Raw genomic sequence first — 17,550 nt, 5'->3', positions numbered from 1 at the left:
AGACCCAGCGTTATTGATAACCCCCATTAATTAGAGGTGACCCACTCACTGGGTGATGATACTCTCTTGAGAAACAAGAGGGAGGAAATGGGCTCTTAGGGGAGACATCATCTATTGATTGTCCGTAAAACACTTGTGACAGGTAGCTGCTGCAATATGTAAATAACAGCTATCCATCCACTGGTGCTGGATAATAAACAACAGCAGCAACTTGATTGATGAACTATGGTATGAGGGAGAGTAAAGGGTAGATCAGCTCATATAAACCTCACATAGAATAGCTGCAGATGATATAATGTTCTAAAAGTTGCAGCATAAAGCTGTTGGAAACATCCGGTCAGCAGAGGGAAAAGATAACTGTGTTCTTGTTAAGCTGTGTCTCTTATGGATCACTAGGTGAAGGGTGGATATTTTTGTAGCTTTAAAGTTGTACTCAGTGTTATCTAAAGCACAGCTGGTAGACAGGTGTGTAGAAAAATGACCTTATGTAAAAAAAAAAATAAAGGCTGAATTCCTGCATCTCAAACTGTTGAGACAATTTATACATCATTGTACCGGATCATCATACAAATAAAAGCAAACCAAATAAAAGAATAAAAATGTTTATACAACCTTTAGTTCTGACCAAGCAATATGATTAGTAAGGAGGCATTCCATGAGCGATATATAGTACAACATTATTGGGACTTTTACCTCTGTATGTACCACTCTGCTTTACAGGTGTTAATCAGGCAAAAACAAACGGTTTGTAGTTATCTAATGTTACTGTTGATTGTATCAATGTTTAAGAGAGAGGAAATCCTTTCTGACCGATATAATCGCTAAAACAAATACCTGAGCAAAATTTCACCCAATGCAAAGACCCTATACCTGCAGCCTAGGAAGGAAGCAGCTGCCACGGTTGTGGCATACCGCAGATCCCTGGGAGTAAACCAGCTGTCACAGACATTACAGGGATGTACAGCGAGAAAGGGAAACACTCTTCTTACACCAACCACAGCCTGAGAGCTATCCCTATACACAAACTGTCTGATATGGGTCTCAAGGTGACAGAGATCATAGCTGATAGTGGAAACACGCTCAAGCGACGTAAATGGCAGAGTTGCTGTATAGCAGCAATATCACAATCGAGGCCATGTTGATCTACTGTGTATCATCACAGCTATGATATGGTCATACGCAAAAAAAAGTAAACAAATCGTGATTAAACATATCAAAATGTGCATATTCACGGATAAATCCATGCAAACCCACCAGAATGTGACCAGCGAAGCAAAGGAGCAGGATCAGCGCCAACAGCAGGAACGCCAAGCCAAAGGAGATCCCCAGCACAGCAGTTCTGTAACACACACGCACGCACACGCACACACACACACACACACACACACACACACACACACACACACAGCACATTACTCTAAACCCTCTTGGCACCTCTCGGGTCTCTGCAGTGCCATCCAGGGCAATAAATGTGATCAAGGTTCTAATGTATTCTACCTCAGACATGCAATCCTTTTACACTGAGTAAGCAAAAGTGTGGACTGTACAGTAGCGTACTATATATGCTTCGTAATGCAGTTACACTCATGTATCATATTTTTTCTGGAGGAACACAGTATGGCTGATTTAAGGATCTCTGCCATAAAACAGATGATGTCACTTCTCATGTGCAGAGTGATGCTGCGACACAGAGCCAAGATAAAGAGAGAGGGAGAGGAGAATTAGACAATCAGTGGCCTCTCAGAGGCTGAATTACACCTTTGGCTCTTACAGGCAGTAAATTAGCATGACCGTGAGTTTCTCTCCCCGCCATTAAAGATACGACACACTTTGATTCACCTGATCTGTAATCACTAGCAGACCTAGAGCCCTTTCATCTCCATGTGCTTTTTAGCATTCTGCCTCTTGCTCCCCTGCCTCTCTCATTTCAGCGTGGTCCTGTTGATGAGACAGCTGGCGTCAAATGGCTTTTTCACATCAACCCGCTGCCACAGCTGGTCTGCTGATGCTACAGGGAGGGTGCAGTGTAAATCCTGTGAAGGAGCGCAGACTTACTTGGGCAGGACGAGGACCTGCACTATGAATATACAGCAGAAGATGAGGCAGGCGCAGGTGACATAGTACTTGAAGGCTGGTAATGTTGTGGATCTGTACTGTAAAAAGAAGGACAGAAACATTGGGTACAGTGAGATGAAATTGTGTAACACAGCAGCAGTAAAAGATGCTAAGCCAAAGCCAAAATTAACATGAGCATGCACAAAAATATGCCACACCCCTATTTGGAATAAAGCAATGACAAAAATAGGAAATTGAGGACACATGGACCATACAGTGAACAATCTAGCAGCGTTTCCATCAAAAGCTTTCGGTGTGGTACCTTTGGAACTAAAAGCAACCCTTGCAACCCTTGAACATGTGCCTCGACCCTAGATCTGTTTGGCGTTTCCACAGCAGAAAGTACTCTTACAAATGGGCGAGGTTGTTGTCACTCACTGCTCTGTTCACCACCACTCGCTCTAAATCCGTTTATCATCCACAGAACAAAGCTGCATGGCGACATTCTTAGAACAAAAAAGGGCTAAAAGTGAGTCTTTCTCAATGGGATATTTATAAATTTATAAAATTAAGCCCAGAAAAGTAGGGAGACGTTAGACATGCTATTTCTTTTGTCAATAAGTCAAAACCAAAATTCCAAGGTACACTGTTTTGCAAAAGTTAAAAAGCCTAAATGGGCTTGACGTCTACGTGTTTCAACTTAAAGTCTTCATCAGGGCTGTAATAACAGCTAGCAGCTCACAGATATATCAAGACTGATTACAGGTGCCAGCAAATACACATGTGAAGTAGCACTCCTCAGCCAAACTTTTTAAATAAAATTGTGCTTGTGTCCTTCTCAGGCAACAGCAGCAGTTTTGTGCTGCTGGAGCACACAGGAACAACACTCCCCCCAAGTTTCTTTTTCTCCAAGCAAGGATTGGTATATATGCAGTTCACATAATCCAGTCACAATGAATACACATTTTTAAACGTTTGAAGATCCGTGTATCACTAAAAGTGTCTGTCTTAGAGAAACAATGAAAACAAGTGAAATGGTCAAAGTTATAATACTGAAATTATAGATGGGCGTTTCAAGTAAACATCCCACCTTAAAAGTTGTTGGCAGTAGGCCCAGTGAATAATTTTTTTTTTTCAGTCTCCAGCTGCTGCTCCTTTTTCGTTTTACAGTTATAGTTACTAATGTACCAAAAACTTGTCATGGCTCAGCCCTGAGCACAAAGTGTTTATTCTCTACTGACCAATCAACAGACTGCACGGTTTCTAGCTCCACCTTTTAGTACCAGATCTGTGTACTAGATACTCAGAGGGGTGACGAAATGGGGACGAGAAGGAACAGTTCCACTGGTACCATCCACAACTTCTCGTAATGGAAACCCTAAAAAAATGTGTACCAAATGGAACTGAACTAATATGAACTTACTGAACTAACTGAACTGAACTAATATGAACTTAATATGTGCTAAATAAATCAAATCGAACTGAATCAAACTGCTTGGTGGAAACGCAGCCTCTGTGTCCTATAAGGTTTGACTTGTGTTTCACTTACAACTATACAGTCCCGCTGATTTGTTTCCCCAGTTAACACTGCTGGCAGGTGTTTTGTATGCACTCGCCTACCTCTTTCTCCAGAGCTTTGTTGTGAAAGAACAATGAGATCCTCTGGATGTCCTCAGACTTAAGCCACTGTCTGCAGACACAAACCAAACAGACAGATTCAGATTGAGCACAGGGACCAGGCTCTGCGGTGGGTTATGTGCTGTCTGAAAACTATCTATCTTTTCACTGTGCTGTAATCAGCCAAAATATGGACAATAGTCTTTATTGTGTATACTTATTACAGTTTTAATATAGCTATGATGAATGTGTTGCTTTCATTCAATAAAGCCAGAGAGCCTTTTATTGTTTCATGAATAACAAAATAGATGGTAATTTTCCCATTACGATGCCTTATTGGTAAATTACATTGAAAATACTATGCACTTGGAAAAGATCTCAGAATTGTTGTTTGTTAAGTAAAATGCACTATAAAATACCAAAGACAACAAAGGAGGTAATTTACAAACCGCTTGTATTCATAAGCACTCAGGGAAATGACACTGTCATACCTTTAAAACAAGACCAAACAAAATGTATTTCTGGCTTTAAGCATCTGTGACATTTTTCACCCTAAACTTGCATTTAAACCCTTTAAAACCTGAGCAAATTGGCTTGATTTCTTTCAAAAGCTTGGGAAGAACAATGAGTAATTGTAAGAAATGGCCAAAAAAAGAGGAAGAAATGTGTAAAAATTTACAATAAAATTCTGTAATAATTAGCGACAAAAAAAGAAGAAACAAACAAGAAAATGACTTTGCTACATAATATATGCTTCTTATATATATATATTTTTTTGTGGGACATTTCTTGCCAAGTTGCTCATTGCATTTTTTCCCCATGTTTTTGAAATAAACAAAACCAGTTTGCTCATTTTTCAAAGGGTTAAATAGTTAAACCACATGACATTCTTTGACTGACATTTATTTGATGAACTGACATCCCTTTTCCTTCAAACTGAACCTAGTGCTGGGTTGGTGTTGTGCTGGTTTGGAGCTGGTTCCACATAGGAGCCTCTTAAGATTTGATTTTCCATGTCATTACGTCACTATACAGCCTCCGAATATGTTTCTGATTTCCAAGCATCACTAGCGCCGGATACACACCATCAACAATAGTGGACTTTTTGTATTTCAAAGTGTTGCTCCTGGTTTTACAAACCTTCTTAAAACTCCAGAGACAATGTCTCCAGAGCATTTGTAATGCTCATCGGGACTCTCATGGATGGTGACAATGTTTGGGAGGAGATGTAATATTCTGATTCTTATTAACACTAAAGGTAAGACTTTAGTTTTTGTTAACGTTTATCTATAGCATCAACTATGCAGTTGTATTTCCAATCACAGTTAAGCAAACCGCGTTTGTCTCTTAACCCACCTTAGGTGATATTCAATGTTACATGCACATGTAATTACTATGCTGGAGAAAGTTAACGTAAATATGTCTTGGTAACAAGCTCACGAAACGAGTTTGATGAAGTCAGGATTTCAACTACAGTTTCTCCTGGACTTTGGCTGAAGATCACAGCCCAAGGAGGCAGGTGGCTCCTTCCTCAGACTACAGCTGCTTCGCCATAACGTAGAATATAGATATAAATATATGATATAGATATCATAACACATTATAACATAATATATTGCTCAAGTTAAGAAACTGTGTCTGTCTGTATGTGGGTTTTTAAAAATGGTGGCCACCGTTTTTTGGTTGGTCGTGATAACAACGCCCCCAGCCACTGACGTAAGTGGTTATTTTCTCTGGCCGAACAAAGTGTTGGTGCCAGTCTGCAACTGGTTCTTCAGGGCCAGGGCCAGTTCTTTGAATGCTGAAACACAAAGAACTGGTTCTAGATTAGCAACTGGCACAGAACGGCCCAGAATTAGTACCGGTGGAAACGGGATATGAGAGGTTTCTGTAAGTTTTTATGGTTCAGTATAATAACTACAGTACTGTAATTAGAGAAGATGTTTCTTAATGTTTCTACAACTAAGCGTGAGGAGGACGTTTATCTGAAGGGACTGCATGGTGTGTGATTGTTAAGAGTAATGTGAGAGACACAGGATGTGCAGCAGACGTGATGCTTACTTCTGCGAGTTGATGCCGTCGATGGTGCGGATCATTCGCTCATTGAGTTCCTCCTCAAACCTCCTCCTTTGAGATTTGGACCTGGGATCACAGAAAAGGCATGAGTAAAACATGGACACAGAATATAAGCGCTTCCATTAAAAAAGAGTGATTCCATGTGTCATGATAATAAATGCAGTACTGCTCCCAGCTCACCTCTCTCTCCTCTGGAAGTGGTATTGCCCCATTGGAACGTCCTGAAACAGGAGTCATTATTATATTCATGACTGATTTTTATGTGGGAATGTGTGTGCGTGTGTGTGTGTGTGTGTGTGTGTGTGTGTGTGTGTGTGTGTGTTTGACAGACACACACATAGCATTGCACTCACAGTTGTGTTGATCATGCCATTGTCTGTGGTCATGCTGTCTCGATGGTGGAGGTTGGCAAAGGGCTTGGCGGCGCCCCAGGACTCCAGGTAGCGGGTCATTCTGACAGACGCCCTCATCTTCCCGCCGTCCAGAGAGGGACGAGAGCGCACACCCAACAGAGGGCTGTGCCTCTCAGTCTGAGGAAACATACAGGAAGAGAAAAGGGCATATGTATTTACTGACATTACTGATTTTGCTATAGGTTGGCTAACATGAGCTAACACAAGATACTGTTCATACCATATGATTTAAGATATCAGCAGCAAAACTCCTGAGCATATTAAAATGAGCAAGGGTGCATTTTATTGCATATAAATTCCAAAGTACACTTAAAGGAGAAAGACTTTGCTATTTTCTTCTCATAAGTGACATAACTGAGCCTTAACACTTTTGTTATCCATGTTTTGACCTGAACTGTTTGAGTTTGCAGTCAATTTCAGATGGTTTTAATCATTCCCTCTGATTGTCAACGTCTCTAAAACATTCAAAAGCACATGGCCCATGCACAGCACTGTCAGTCCTTTTATTCTTCCTTTTAACCTTTTATTTTGAAGGACCTCGTTCATCTCAGACAAGAAGTGTCAATGTTTTTGAAGCTTCTGGTCAACAGTTGGATGTTAGAATTAGCAGATGCTTCAACAGATTACTGCAGTGCCTTTAACCATGAGGATTATTTCATTGTGAGCATTCATCAAACAGCTCTCCAGTTCATAATATCTGCAAGTTGCACCTGTATATTCGATATATTACTCACCCCTATATGAAACTACGTCTTCAATTTCCTGTCAGAAAGGGCTGCCTGATGCCAAGGTAAAGCAATGAAAATATTCTAAATATAGCGTGCACTTAAAATTATAGTTTTTTTTTTTTTTTTTTTAGGTGGCTAAAAACTAATAAATTGAGGCAGTGTTTGCTCAGAATTGAGTTTTATGTATATGGAGGGGTTTAGTGTAGACAGATAATGTGATTTTGTCAATATTCTGGGTCTTCAACAGAGATAATACCGGTATGTTATGTGCATGGAAATTCTTGTGACCCACAAGGGATTGTTATGACATTTTTCAAGCAAAAGCGTAGGCTTCGACACGCCGTTTACCTCAAAAACCACCAGAGAGAGCACAGATGTTGAGGCTAAGACACCTTGCCATGCATCATTTTTTACATTAAATGATGTCAAGTGATCTAAATGTTATTCCCTAATTAAGCACATACATTTGAAAAGTGGCAGATAAAGTTTCTGAGTGCCAGAAAAAAAAGTTTTAAAAAATTAATTTCAGACCCTGTGTACAAAGCCTTCATTTCTGACAAAGCCGATCCTCAAAGTGTAGAAATAAGTAAATATTGCAACAGCAGTCCACAATACAGTAAAAATAACTAGGTACTTTGGGAACAGTGGTCAACTGATGGCTCTTGACATCTGTGCCCTGCCTGTCAGTGTTTTGAGCTACTTAAAACAATTTTAGAGAACGCTGCCGCTCTCGTTTTATTTTGCCATGTATGCTGAGTGCCTCTCTCTGACAAACACCACACCACTTTACTGCTGACAGAAACACTAACCTGCATGAAGCAACACAGCAGTCAAAGTAAAAGCTTTTTCCCATTACTTATGGAACTCCAAAAACGAGTGGATCAAATCTAGCAGGATTAGTCGGATGATGTTCAATGATTTACTTCACTTGCTGACAGAGACAGGTGTTGTGATGGACCAAACATGGCACATAAGCCTAGAAGAATTGACAAAGTCATTGTCCGTAATGGCGGTGTTAATTCCCTGCGGGTGCACTGAACGGCTCTGACAGTGACGATCAATTACAATGACAGTGGAGATGACACCTCCTGTGATCCATACTCCATATTTGGCCTTGATCCATTCAGGGCTTCATGAAAATGTCACAGGGCCCCCACAGCCTTTTTCCAGTATCTGATAGGCTATTAAAAAAAATATATCTCTATTACAGAAAATAAAGGACAGAGAATAGAATCTTGTCATATTTTGTAGAGATCTCCTAAGGTCATAATGTCAGGCTTTAAAACATATTAACTATCAAGAGGCTCATGTTAGGTTGAAAACTGCCAGTTTACCTAATTACTGTAGGGCTTAACCCCTAGCCCTTTTCATTCTTCATTTTTTAAACATTTTGACTGTTCATGCATATGGCACAGATTTTGGCAAGATTGTGTATTTTTGTTTAATCTTGGAATTTCCAGCTCAGCTCCTACAATAAGTCTAACATACACTGTGGAAACAAAACTGTTACATTGCAAAAAATGTGCCAATCTACAATTTTTGATCCCACAGCCATCAAAGCATAAAAACATGCATTGTATTATTTCTGGGTGTCATTCTGTGCTTTTGCCTTGGAATTTGTAATATTTACTTTTTTCCACCTGATAACTTTTTTTTTTTTAAACATCATGGCATCATGACAAAAACCTGGCATTTAAGAGGTTAAAATTCTAAAAATTAAATAAATGAAAATTTGATATTTATGATTAGGACGGATGTCTTAAAAACATAAACGCAATGAAAATAGAAAATCACATTAATGTATAATATTTTTTGAAGTCTGATTTTGAAAAGTGCATTTTGTGTGCAGAGAGATATGAGTGTGAGCATACGACCCTCACAAAAAAAATTAATTAATAAAAATCAGTGTTGCTGCTAATTATTGACATATCTTAGGCTGTGATCATCCAAAAAAAACTAGCATGTAGTATATTGAAATCAATTAATTTTTTAATCTAAAAACATAGTGGCATCATGACAAAAACCTAGCATTTAAAGGTTTAAAATTCTGAAAATTAATAAATATTGGACAGTTATGATTAGGACTGATGTTGGTAAACAAAATAAACTGTCAGGAGGCTGAAAGTTTCTATTAAGCTAACTGACTATTGCTAATAACAAGCTAGGCTACCTGCTGTTGGCTATTGTCATTTCCAGTAAATTTTAAAACATCAGATTTGTTTTCTGTTTTCAAAAGTAATGTTAGAAACGTAGCAAGAAAGCAAGTCGACTACTCGCCGATCTTTGTGGTTACATATACAGTCTGATCTTGAGCACACAGCTGATACTAATTTAATTTATGTACATGACATGACAGGAGTGCATGTTTAATGGGTTCAGCGTGGAAAGAGAGCTCCGATGTTATGTGATGCTATGTGATAATAGTCAAACACTGGTTTGCTCTTGGGACACTGTGTCAATTTGTTCCACTTGGAAGTCAAGCATGTTAAATTTGGTATATTGGTCCATTCTGCTCTTAATACCAAGCCAGTTTTAAAGATTTTGGTGCAACCCAACCAGAGTTGAAACGCATGTAAACAGGTGCCAATCTCTCGTGAAATGCCCTAATATACTGCAGAGGACAGAGAGTGTGAATAAAAAATGGCGGACAAAATAATCTCTGAAAAAATCCCACAGATAACTGGCTTTTTTTCTGACATTAAGATTGATGATAATTGAAACAATATGAAAAAAATGTGCATTTGCTTTCTATGAAGGTGAGGGTAACTTTTGTGTTTCACTTCAATGAACCGACAAGACTACTGTCTGATAAAATAACTCAGCGCTCACACAGAAACTGTAATTTGCTAGTGCTGAGTTTTGAATCCGACTCTGAGAGGGAGAGAGGGAGAGTTTGTCGAGATGTGATGACTTTATGTGAAAGCTACAATGCCTTGGTCAAGCTCTCTGGAGAGGAATCAGACAATGGAAAGCAGAAGACAAAACAGGAGCCAGAGGAGCAGATTTGGAGGGATTGATTCTGAAAAGACACCGTGGCTTTTTGTGTCACTGGTGCCATTTTCAAAAGATGCACTAGAAACTGTAAAGACCTTATTTCCTCAAAAAAAAAATGCCACTCAGAGACCCGAGTTCTATGGAGCAAGCCGATAGTGAAGACAGGATGCCTGAAGGCCTCACTTCAGATATTTTAGGGGGTGGGTGCATCTTAGCCAAGTTATGGAGGGATTAGAAAGGCAGAGGACTGTTAAGCATGGTTTTTCACTTGCCAAGCCAAAAACACTGAGCACAGACTGGATGCCAACAACAAATTCTATATAAAGAAATTCTCAGCAGAAAGTTCACAGAAGAGGCAGCTCTCTGAAATGTCCTTAACCGGCCCTTTTACATCCTGGTTTGACAGGAGGAGCTGCACTGGTCCACACTCAGTCCACTCACAACGCCTCCAGCAGTGAAAAGAGACTTCTCTCTAATATTCTCTCAGTGTGCGACCACCTAAACACATGGAGAGATGTTTATTTAATAACACACTAATATTATTTTCTGATACATGACATTGTCATATTGATCAGCTGCTTACTGAGCTCTCAGCAGGATAAGACCGTGGTGTAGGACTGTAAACCTGCCTGCACATGGAAATGTTTGTAAAGCAGTTGTTGTCTGCTGAAAACAGACCCTCATATTTCTGCATTCTAGCTCATTACATCTGCTAAAAGTGACATGAAAAAGTCAGCCTCCAAACACATAAACTATATAACTGCTCCTGACAACTCTCCTGACAAAATCCAAACTGGTTTCCAAATGATAACATATAAAGGACAATGCAGAAGGAATATAATATATTTGCTGGCCCCTGTGAAAACCATGTACCCAAAAAATGTTTTTATGAACTACTAAAAAATATTCTTGCTTTCAGTTTTGCCACCACACATTCTTCAGCTTATCTACTGGGCTTTTAAACAGTTAAATTATCGTAAAAAGTCAGAGCATTTTCTATAAAGCAACAGTTTATTTTACTCAATCACCAAATTTGTATATACATGTTATGGTCCTACAAGGTGATTCGACAAGATGGGTACAAACCAAATGCCAATCACAATCAACCAGACAAAGATAAGCTGGTGTCTGACTGACTGCTGGATATTCTATATTTTGAATTGTATTCATTAAGTAGTGTTTTGTGTTAGTTCAGCATTTTTTTTTGACACTTGGAGAACAGCCAACAGATGACAGATTCCTTATCCTTCAAAAATAACCAACTCGCTGTTGATAACAACACATCCCCAATCTCTATGAAGAAAGCTGAATACAGCATGGGAGGCAAGGGGCCATTCATTCCTATAAAAGTCGCTCAGTGGCGCATGAAGCCAAGCAAGTTTAGCTTTCCTGTCAAAGATTACCCTCATTTTTCACACTGTCGGGCCCATGGAGTGAGTGCAATGGAGACTTCCACTGGCCAAACGGTTTAGCTCTCTTCTAACTCGAATGGGGATAAAACGATTTAATTTTGCGGCTCTTCCAGACTTTCATAATGTTATTGGACTGAATGGATAAAATCTAGATTGTGAGTCACTAGTTATTTTGTGGGGTTTGTGACACTCACAAAAATTGTATCCACTGATTACCAGACGTCTCGTTTACAATGTAAAGGCCCGTTTTTCACCAATTTTAAAACGTGCACGCGGGTAGACCCGCTAAATATAGGCAATTGACTACATTCCCACTGCCAGAGAACACACTGCTGCAAGGTAAAAGTCTGCCTTTCTTGTGTGTGTGTGTGTGTGTGTGTGTGTGTGTGTGTGTGTGTGTGTGTGTGTGTTTCTGGGTTGTTTTGTTGGTGTGTCTGTGCAACTTCACCCTTCACCTGTGTCTATTACAGAGTAATTTGACCCAGGTGTGAATGCCGATTGGAAGCATTCTCACTGTATTTAAAAGTCAGATGTTATTGGGTGTTAGCAGATTTTTTTTGTGCAGTGGGAATGATGCATCAGTGTGTGGGAAAAAATTCTTTAGGTTCCAGGGCATCACATGTTGAACCCAAAAGATGTAATTCCACGGTCTGGCTACTATCTAAGTTGGCCTCAGATTCCAGCACTGTTCCTGTGCTCAGGGGAGTAAGGGACTGGGTTTGGTTTTTTTTTATCAGCGATCATCAGTCCCTCCCCAGCGCCTAAAACATTATTTAAAATGCCTCCCCCATTTTGAACCAACCCCTCCTCCCTAATAAATAATGAATAATCCCTAAGTAGGCCTCATTGTATGGGGACCATGCATGTCTGTACTGAATTTCATGGAAATCCATCTGATAGCTCTTGATATATTTCCCTTTGGGTCAAAGTGGTAAGCCATGTGCTTTCTTACTGTATGAATGTAAAAACCATGTTGGTGATGGTGTCTGACCTTGGGGTTGATGACCAGGTAGGTGACCACTCTGTGTTCTTTCAGGTAGGAGTCTCGGCTTTGACCGTCTCCAGGCTCCACCTTATATGAGCCCTTCAAATGCTCCAACGTCACTGAAGAGATGTGGACCCGTCTGGAGATGAGGCAGGACAGATGATGATAGGTTAAGAGCTTGTGTCATTAACAGCTCCCTCAAAAATATTTTTTACTTTCCTGATTTATAACAAAAATAACCTGTAATTCTCCCTTTTCAACATTGTTTATTACCTATGCAGAGAGGGAAGGAGAGGGGAATGTGGTTTTTTTTTTTAGTAGGCAAACAGGAGACAAACCAGCCCAGCGAGACTACAGAGTGGGAGCTTATTTTCTGTGCTGCATACACATAACCACCAGCCAATTCCTCCATGCTTGTTGCAGTGCTGGGATGCCACAGCAAATGCCCACATAACACATGTTGAGCTGATTGGTAAAATGAGGTGGCTATAATTGACTAAAATGTTGGATAGAATTAGAACAGACATGCATACATTTTCCACATCAAGTCTGTGAACATGTGCACTTCCTGATGAAGTTAGCAAAGGGTCAAGAAATTAGTATACTTCTATATAAAACTTTTCAGTTGAGTGTTGATTGTGCTTGTTCCCAATGCTGCTGCAACACATTAGTATGTTGTTCCCTCAGGCATATCTTCATATTTAGGGCTGGCTTGGCAATGTGGCTTAAAATTTATATTGTAATTGTAGACTATATCGCAACACGGAATATATATCTTGCTATTGTGAAATCTCCTTCTAAACTACCATACAAAATTACAAGATGAACTAAATGAACTACAGTTACAATAAAGTTGAAGTTGCCACTATCAAAAAATAAAGTTAAAGTTTTGCTTTTCTAAAGTTAAATAAAGTACTGTTAGAATATTATTAAAAATAAAATACTGTTATAATAAAATTAAATAAAATGCTGTAATAAGGTACTGTTATAATAACGTTACATAAAGTGCTGATATAGTTAAGTTTAATTAAGTACTTTTTTAAGAAAGTTAAATACGTACTGTTACATTAAAATAATTCAAAGCTTAACCACTGGTGCTTTAAAGCACTGTTCAAATAAAGTACTGTTAAAGTACTTTATTTGAAAGTATTGTTATAATGAATTTATATAAAGTGCTGTTATGATAAAGTTAAATAAAGTACTGTTACAATGAAGTTAAACAAGATAGTTATAAATAAAAAATTTAAATAAAATACTGTCATAATTAAGTTAAATAAAGTGCATATTAGAACAAAGTTAAATAAAGTACTGCTGTTATAATGCAGTTAAATAAAGTATTTCTATGATAAAGTTAAATAAAATAATTTTTATAGTAAAGTTACAAAAAGTACGGTTATAAGAAAATTTAGGAAAGTACTATTATAGGAAAGTTAGAGGACTGTAAAAAGAAAGTTAAATAAAGTACTGTTAAAAAATTAATAAATCAAAGTTTAACCACTGGCGCTATTATTTTTGGAACACCTGACCGATCCCCAGCTGGAACTGTTGATGTTTTTGCTGTACACTTGAAGATTGCCATCAAAAGTTAGCTGTTTGCAGTTAGCAGAAAGTTAAACTGTTACCACAGGGCCTTTCAACTTGAGAGTGTGAAAGAACTGAAACGCCAAAGTGATTCTCATCTGCCATCTTTAAAAAAATGATGTGAAAATGTATACTCAATGTTAATATTAAAATAATAATAATAAATAATGATTAATATACTTTATTTATAGAGCACTTTTCATACAAGGAATGCAGACTGAAAATAACATTTTAAAACTTGTCATACACTGCAGGGCATTATTCCCCAACAAAAAATATCACAGTCTTAACTGGTAATCTGTGTTTTACAGTTTGATATAAAGTCTCTCCAAAACAAAATTAATGCTAGAGCTTGTTCCACTCAAGTAAAAGGAATGTAGTACAATCTACATTTAGCAATCCAACAGCAAAATAAATAAAACAATGTAAAATACAAGTCACTTTTAGGAGTAACAAAAAAAACCAAAACCAGTAACAAAAGTTACTCTTACAGTGACAAAACCTCAAATCTAGCATCTTACAGTAAAATTAGTGCAATTTAAAAAAACACCATAACTTTTCTCTAACAGAAATAATTATAACTTTGATTCTGCATCAAAATAGACCAGCCTTAATTGGCCTTCAGGTATACCACTGCCTGCTGATATGAGTGCTGTATTTCATATTTATAAGCACATATTCCACTCATTTATGTTATAATGTTAAGTTAACAAGCTCCTGCACAGCTGAGAACCCGTCCTGTAAATGTTTCAAAATAAAATACATTGTATCAGCAGCTGTTGGCATTCTGGCCAGAGACACAGTCAGATAGCTTTTGTTTTGAAAGGGAAGCAAGGAAGATGAGGTAAAACACATCTTTGTATTTTCTCATCTCTGTGACAGAGAGAGACTTTAAACTCCAGTATAAAGTTACCACTAGACTAGAGTCAATGAACGCAAGCGCCACAGGTAAAAAAAAAAAAAAAACAGTGGCTTGCCGTTTCTTTAGATGTGCTGCAGCTGACACGCAGCTCAGACGCGCCTGACAAGCACTGCTCTTGCGAGCAGTGTACACACTCTAACTTGATACATGAGTGCCGAAGCAAAAAACAACACGCCCGGCGCTGCTCAAGCCCTCATTCCACGTGCTGGATGAAACGGTGCAACGCTTCGACGCACATTACATGAATCAACGTATTCACGTAATCAATAACGTCGATTATGTCGATGGGCCATCTCTGTACTATTGTTAGCCTGGAAACCAGATTGAAATATTTCAAAAATGTCCTTTCAACCAGAAAATTATTAATTTGAATAAAAACAACATTTTCAAGTATTTTGCTTAAAAAAAAGAAAGATTTGATATTTGTCTATAATTACTTAAATCTCCATTGTCAAGGTTTGTTTTTTTCAGTATGGGTTTTACGGCTGCTGTTTTGAAGGCATCTGGGAAAACTCCAGTTTCCAGGGACGTATCAATAATATCCTTGACAGGCTTAAGAACACAATAAAACAATTTTTTAAGAGTGTGCTTGGGACAGGGTCAAGACAGCAAGTAGAAGATTTACTCTCTGACACAATTTTGCAGAGTTCAGACTCTGAGATTGTTTTGAATTTTGACATGAGCCTCTTTTTTCTTTAGGATGGCAGTCATAGCTATGAGGATTTCTGAGAATGTCTGCTCTAATAGAATACACGGACACAAAAAAGTTGGGCAGATTACTCACATTTTGCAGGAGATGCCTGACTAAGAAGGTCATTGTCTAACCTAGGATTCAAAAGTCAATTTACAGTAGTGAATAGTATTTTTGAGTTGCTACCACTCTCTGTTATCACCTTGGAGAAGTCGGCTCTTCTAGCAGAGCGTAGAGCAGTGTTAGATGAGGCTATTTTGTCCTTGTATACATTTTAATGGACTGTGAGTCCAGATTTCTGCCATTTTCTTTCAGCTATTCTGCATGATCTCTTGACTCTTGGTTTTCTTTGGGATCTCTCGATCATCCTTTACGGGGCTACAGTATTCAGACTATAGAGTATGTTGAAATTAAATAAAGCAACCATCTCATTTAGTGAGCCATTTATATCAAGAAGATATTGCCTAGCCAATTATGTTATATTAAGTTGTGCTTCAGAGTCATAAAATGCTTTTGAATGGTAACTTTATCTGTGCTTTTTGTTACTGGCAAACATGAATCAAAACAAACACAGAAATGGTCAGATACAGTCATATCACCAAGACATTAATAGTGTCACAGCCTTTGGACATCACCAGGTCAAGGGTATTACCCCAGTGACTCATTGATTGTCTGAGTGAGATCTAAATTTTCTAAAATGGCTTTGAATTTAACATTTGTGGGATTAGAGAGCTCATTTATATGGGTGTTGAAATCACCAGTAATTACAACACTGTCATAGGTCAGTACAACAGAAGATAAAAATTCAGAACATTCACTTAAAAAGCATGGATTGGGTTTAGTTTACATTAAAAAGAGATGATTTAAATAAAGGGGACTGGCAAGGTGAAATAAGGGAGGTGGATTTTAAGGTTAAAAGATTTTTCCAGTTAACACCACAGTGTAGTGTAAGTTAGGGGTTCTAGCTGTTACAATGACTGGGATAGGGAGCTGAGGATTTGCAGCCTTATCATCATGTGTGGTGAATGTAATGCAGTAGGTGGCCAGCAGAGGTTGACAGTACTAGGGGCAATAATTTTAGATGGCTGTGCAGAGCAAGAGCTGGTGGCTAATGAGAAGTGAATATCAGGGGTTGGGACACGTGTCTGTGATAGTAAACAGTCATGCAGGTGGGCAGAAAAGGGCACAGTAGATTATGTTTGCAGACAACATGTGAGCGCCGAGCCAACTTGGGTGGAGACCATCCCGTCTGAAGAATGCAGAGCACTGGGGTAGATGTTGCTGTTTGCCGGTTTGGAGTAGACAGAGTGCCTTCACACTGCCTCCTTTAGCAACCGCTGCCATGCAGGAGATCAGGGTCCAAGTTGGTGTGCAGTTGCCGATGAGGTGTGCTCCACTCCTCTTTAGATGTGATGGGCCGGTCAGCGGCGGAAAATCATCCTCATCCAGGATATTAAATTAAAACGGCCGCTGATGGTGGAGGACATCTAGCTGGGCCAGGGTGTGCCAGGGAAGGTGGAGAGGCCAGGTTTTCCAAGACTTGAAATTTATTTTCAAGCTGGGGAGATTGTACCCTGAAATGGCTTGCTGCTTGTAACCTGGATAGGGAGACCCATGGAGTGGGACTCTTCACCTCCAGACCACTAAATAGTTGTGTCGTATCCCCGGCTAGCGCTGTATGGTCCTGGGTGCAAGACAGACTGGTCTCACGTCTGCCCAGGAGGAAGTGTTTTGACTGCTATGAAGCTACGGATGACAGCTCCAGGATTAGCTTGTCCTTCTGCTTGAGATCGGCATGTAGTCGGGCAATGTCATGTTTACAGCTGAGCTAAAGTAGGATTACAATCCACACATACAGCCATGGTTGTTGTTAAGACCAGGATTCTAGTAGTATTCTCTGCTGTCATTGGTTATTAGCTAGCTACTGTGCTAACACACAAGCTGGGTGTGCTGACGGTAGACTCACTTGTTGCAAGCTGTCCAGTTTTCCCAGATATTGGCTGCAATCTTGGCTGTGCTTGGATCGTGGTGATGGCTGTGCTGATGCTGTGACCCTGCCTTTGGCCATGCTCGTGC

General features: G+C 39.1%; 1 protein-coding gene across 1 annotated transcript in view; it reads right to left on the bottom strand.

Annotated features, from left to right (window-relative positions):
• The window catches only part of adcy2b (adenylate cyclase 2b (brain)), an 87,707-nt gene that overhangs the window by 21,235 nt on the left and 48,922 nt on the right, over positions 1 to 17,550 (bottom strand). The window contains exons 9-15 of the mRNA XM_042506433.1: positions 12,287 to 12,419; positions 6,102 to 6,278; positions 5,929 to 5,969; positions 5,734 to 5,814; positions 3,676 to 3,745; positions 2,056 to 2,153; positions 1,255 to 1,339 (exon numbers count right to left, since the gene is read on the bottom strand). Coding sequence (XP_042362367.1) covers positions 1,255 to 1,339; positions 2,056 to 2,153; positions 3,676 to 3,745; positions 5,734 to 5,814; positions 5,929 to 5,969; positions 6,102 to 6,278; positions 12,287 to 12,419 — 685 coding nt within the window. The remainder of the gene's footprint in view (positions 1 to 1,254; positions 1,340 to 2,055; positions 2,154 to 3,675; positions 3,746 to 5,733; positions 5,815 to 5,928; positions 5,970 to 6,101; positions 6,279 to 12,286; positions 12,420 to 17,550) is intronic.

The sequence above is a fragment of the Plectropomus leopardus genome, chromosome 18 (genome assembly GCF_008729295.1).
Source record: "Plectropomus leopardus isolate mb chromosome 18, YSFRI_Pleo_2.0, whole genome shotgun sequence".
NCBI classification, from domain to species: domain Eukaryota; kingdom Metazoa; phylum Chordata; class Actinopteri; order Perciformes; family Serranidae; genus Plectropomus; species Plectropomus leopardus.
This window is presented reverse-complemented; position numbering and strand designations above follow the sequence as displayed.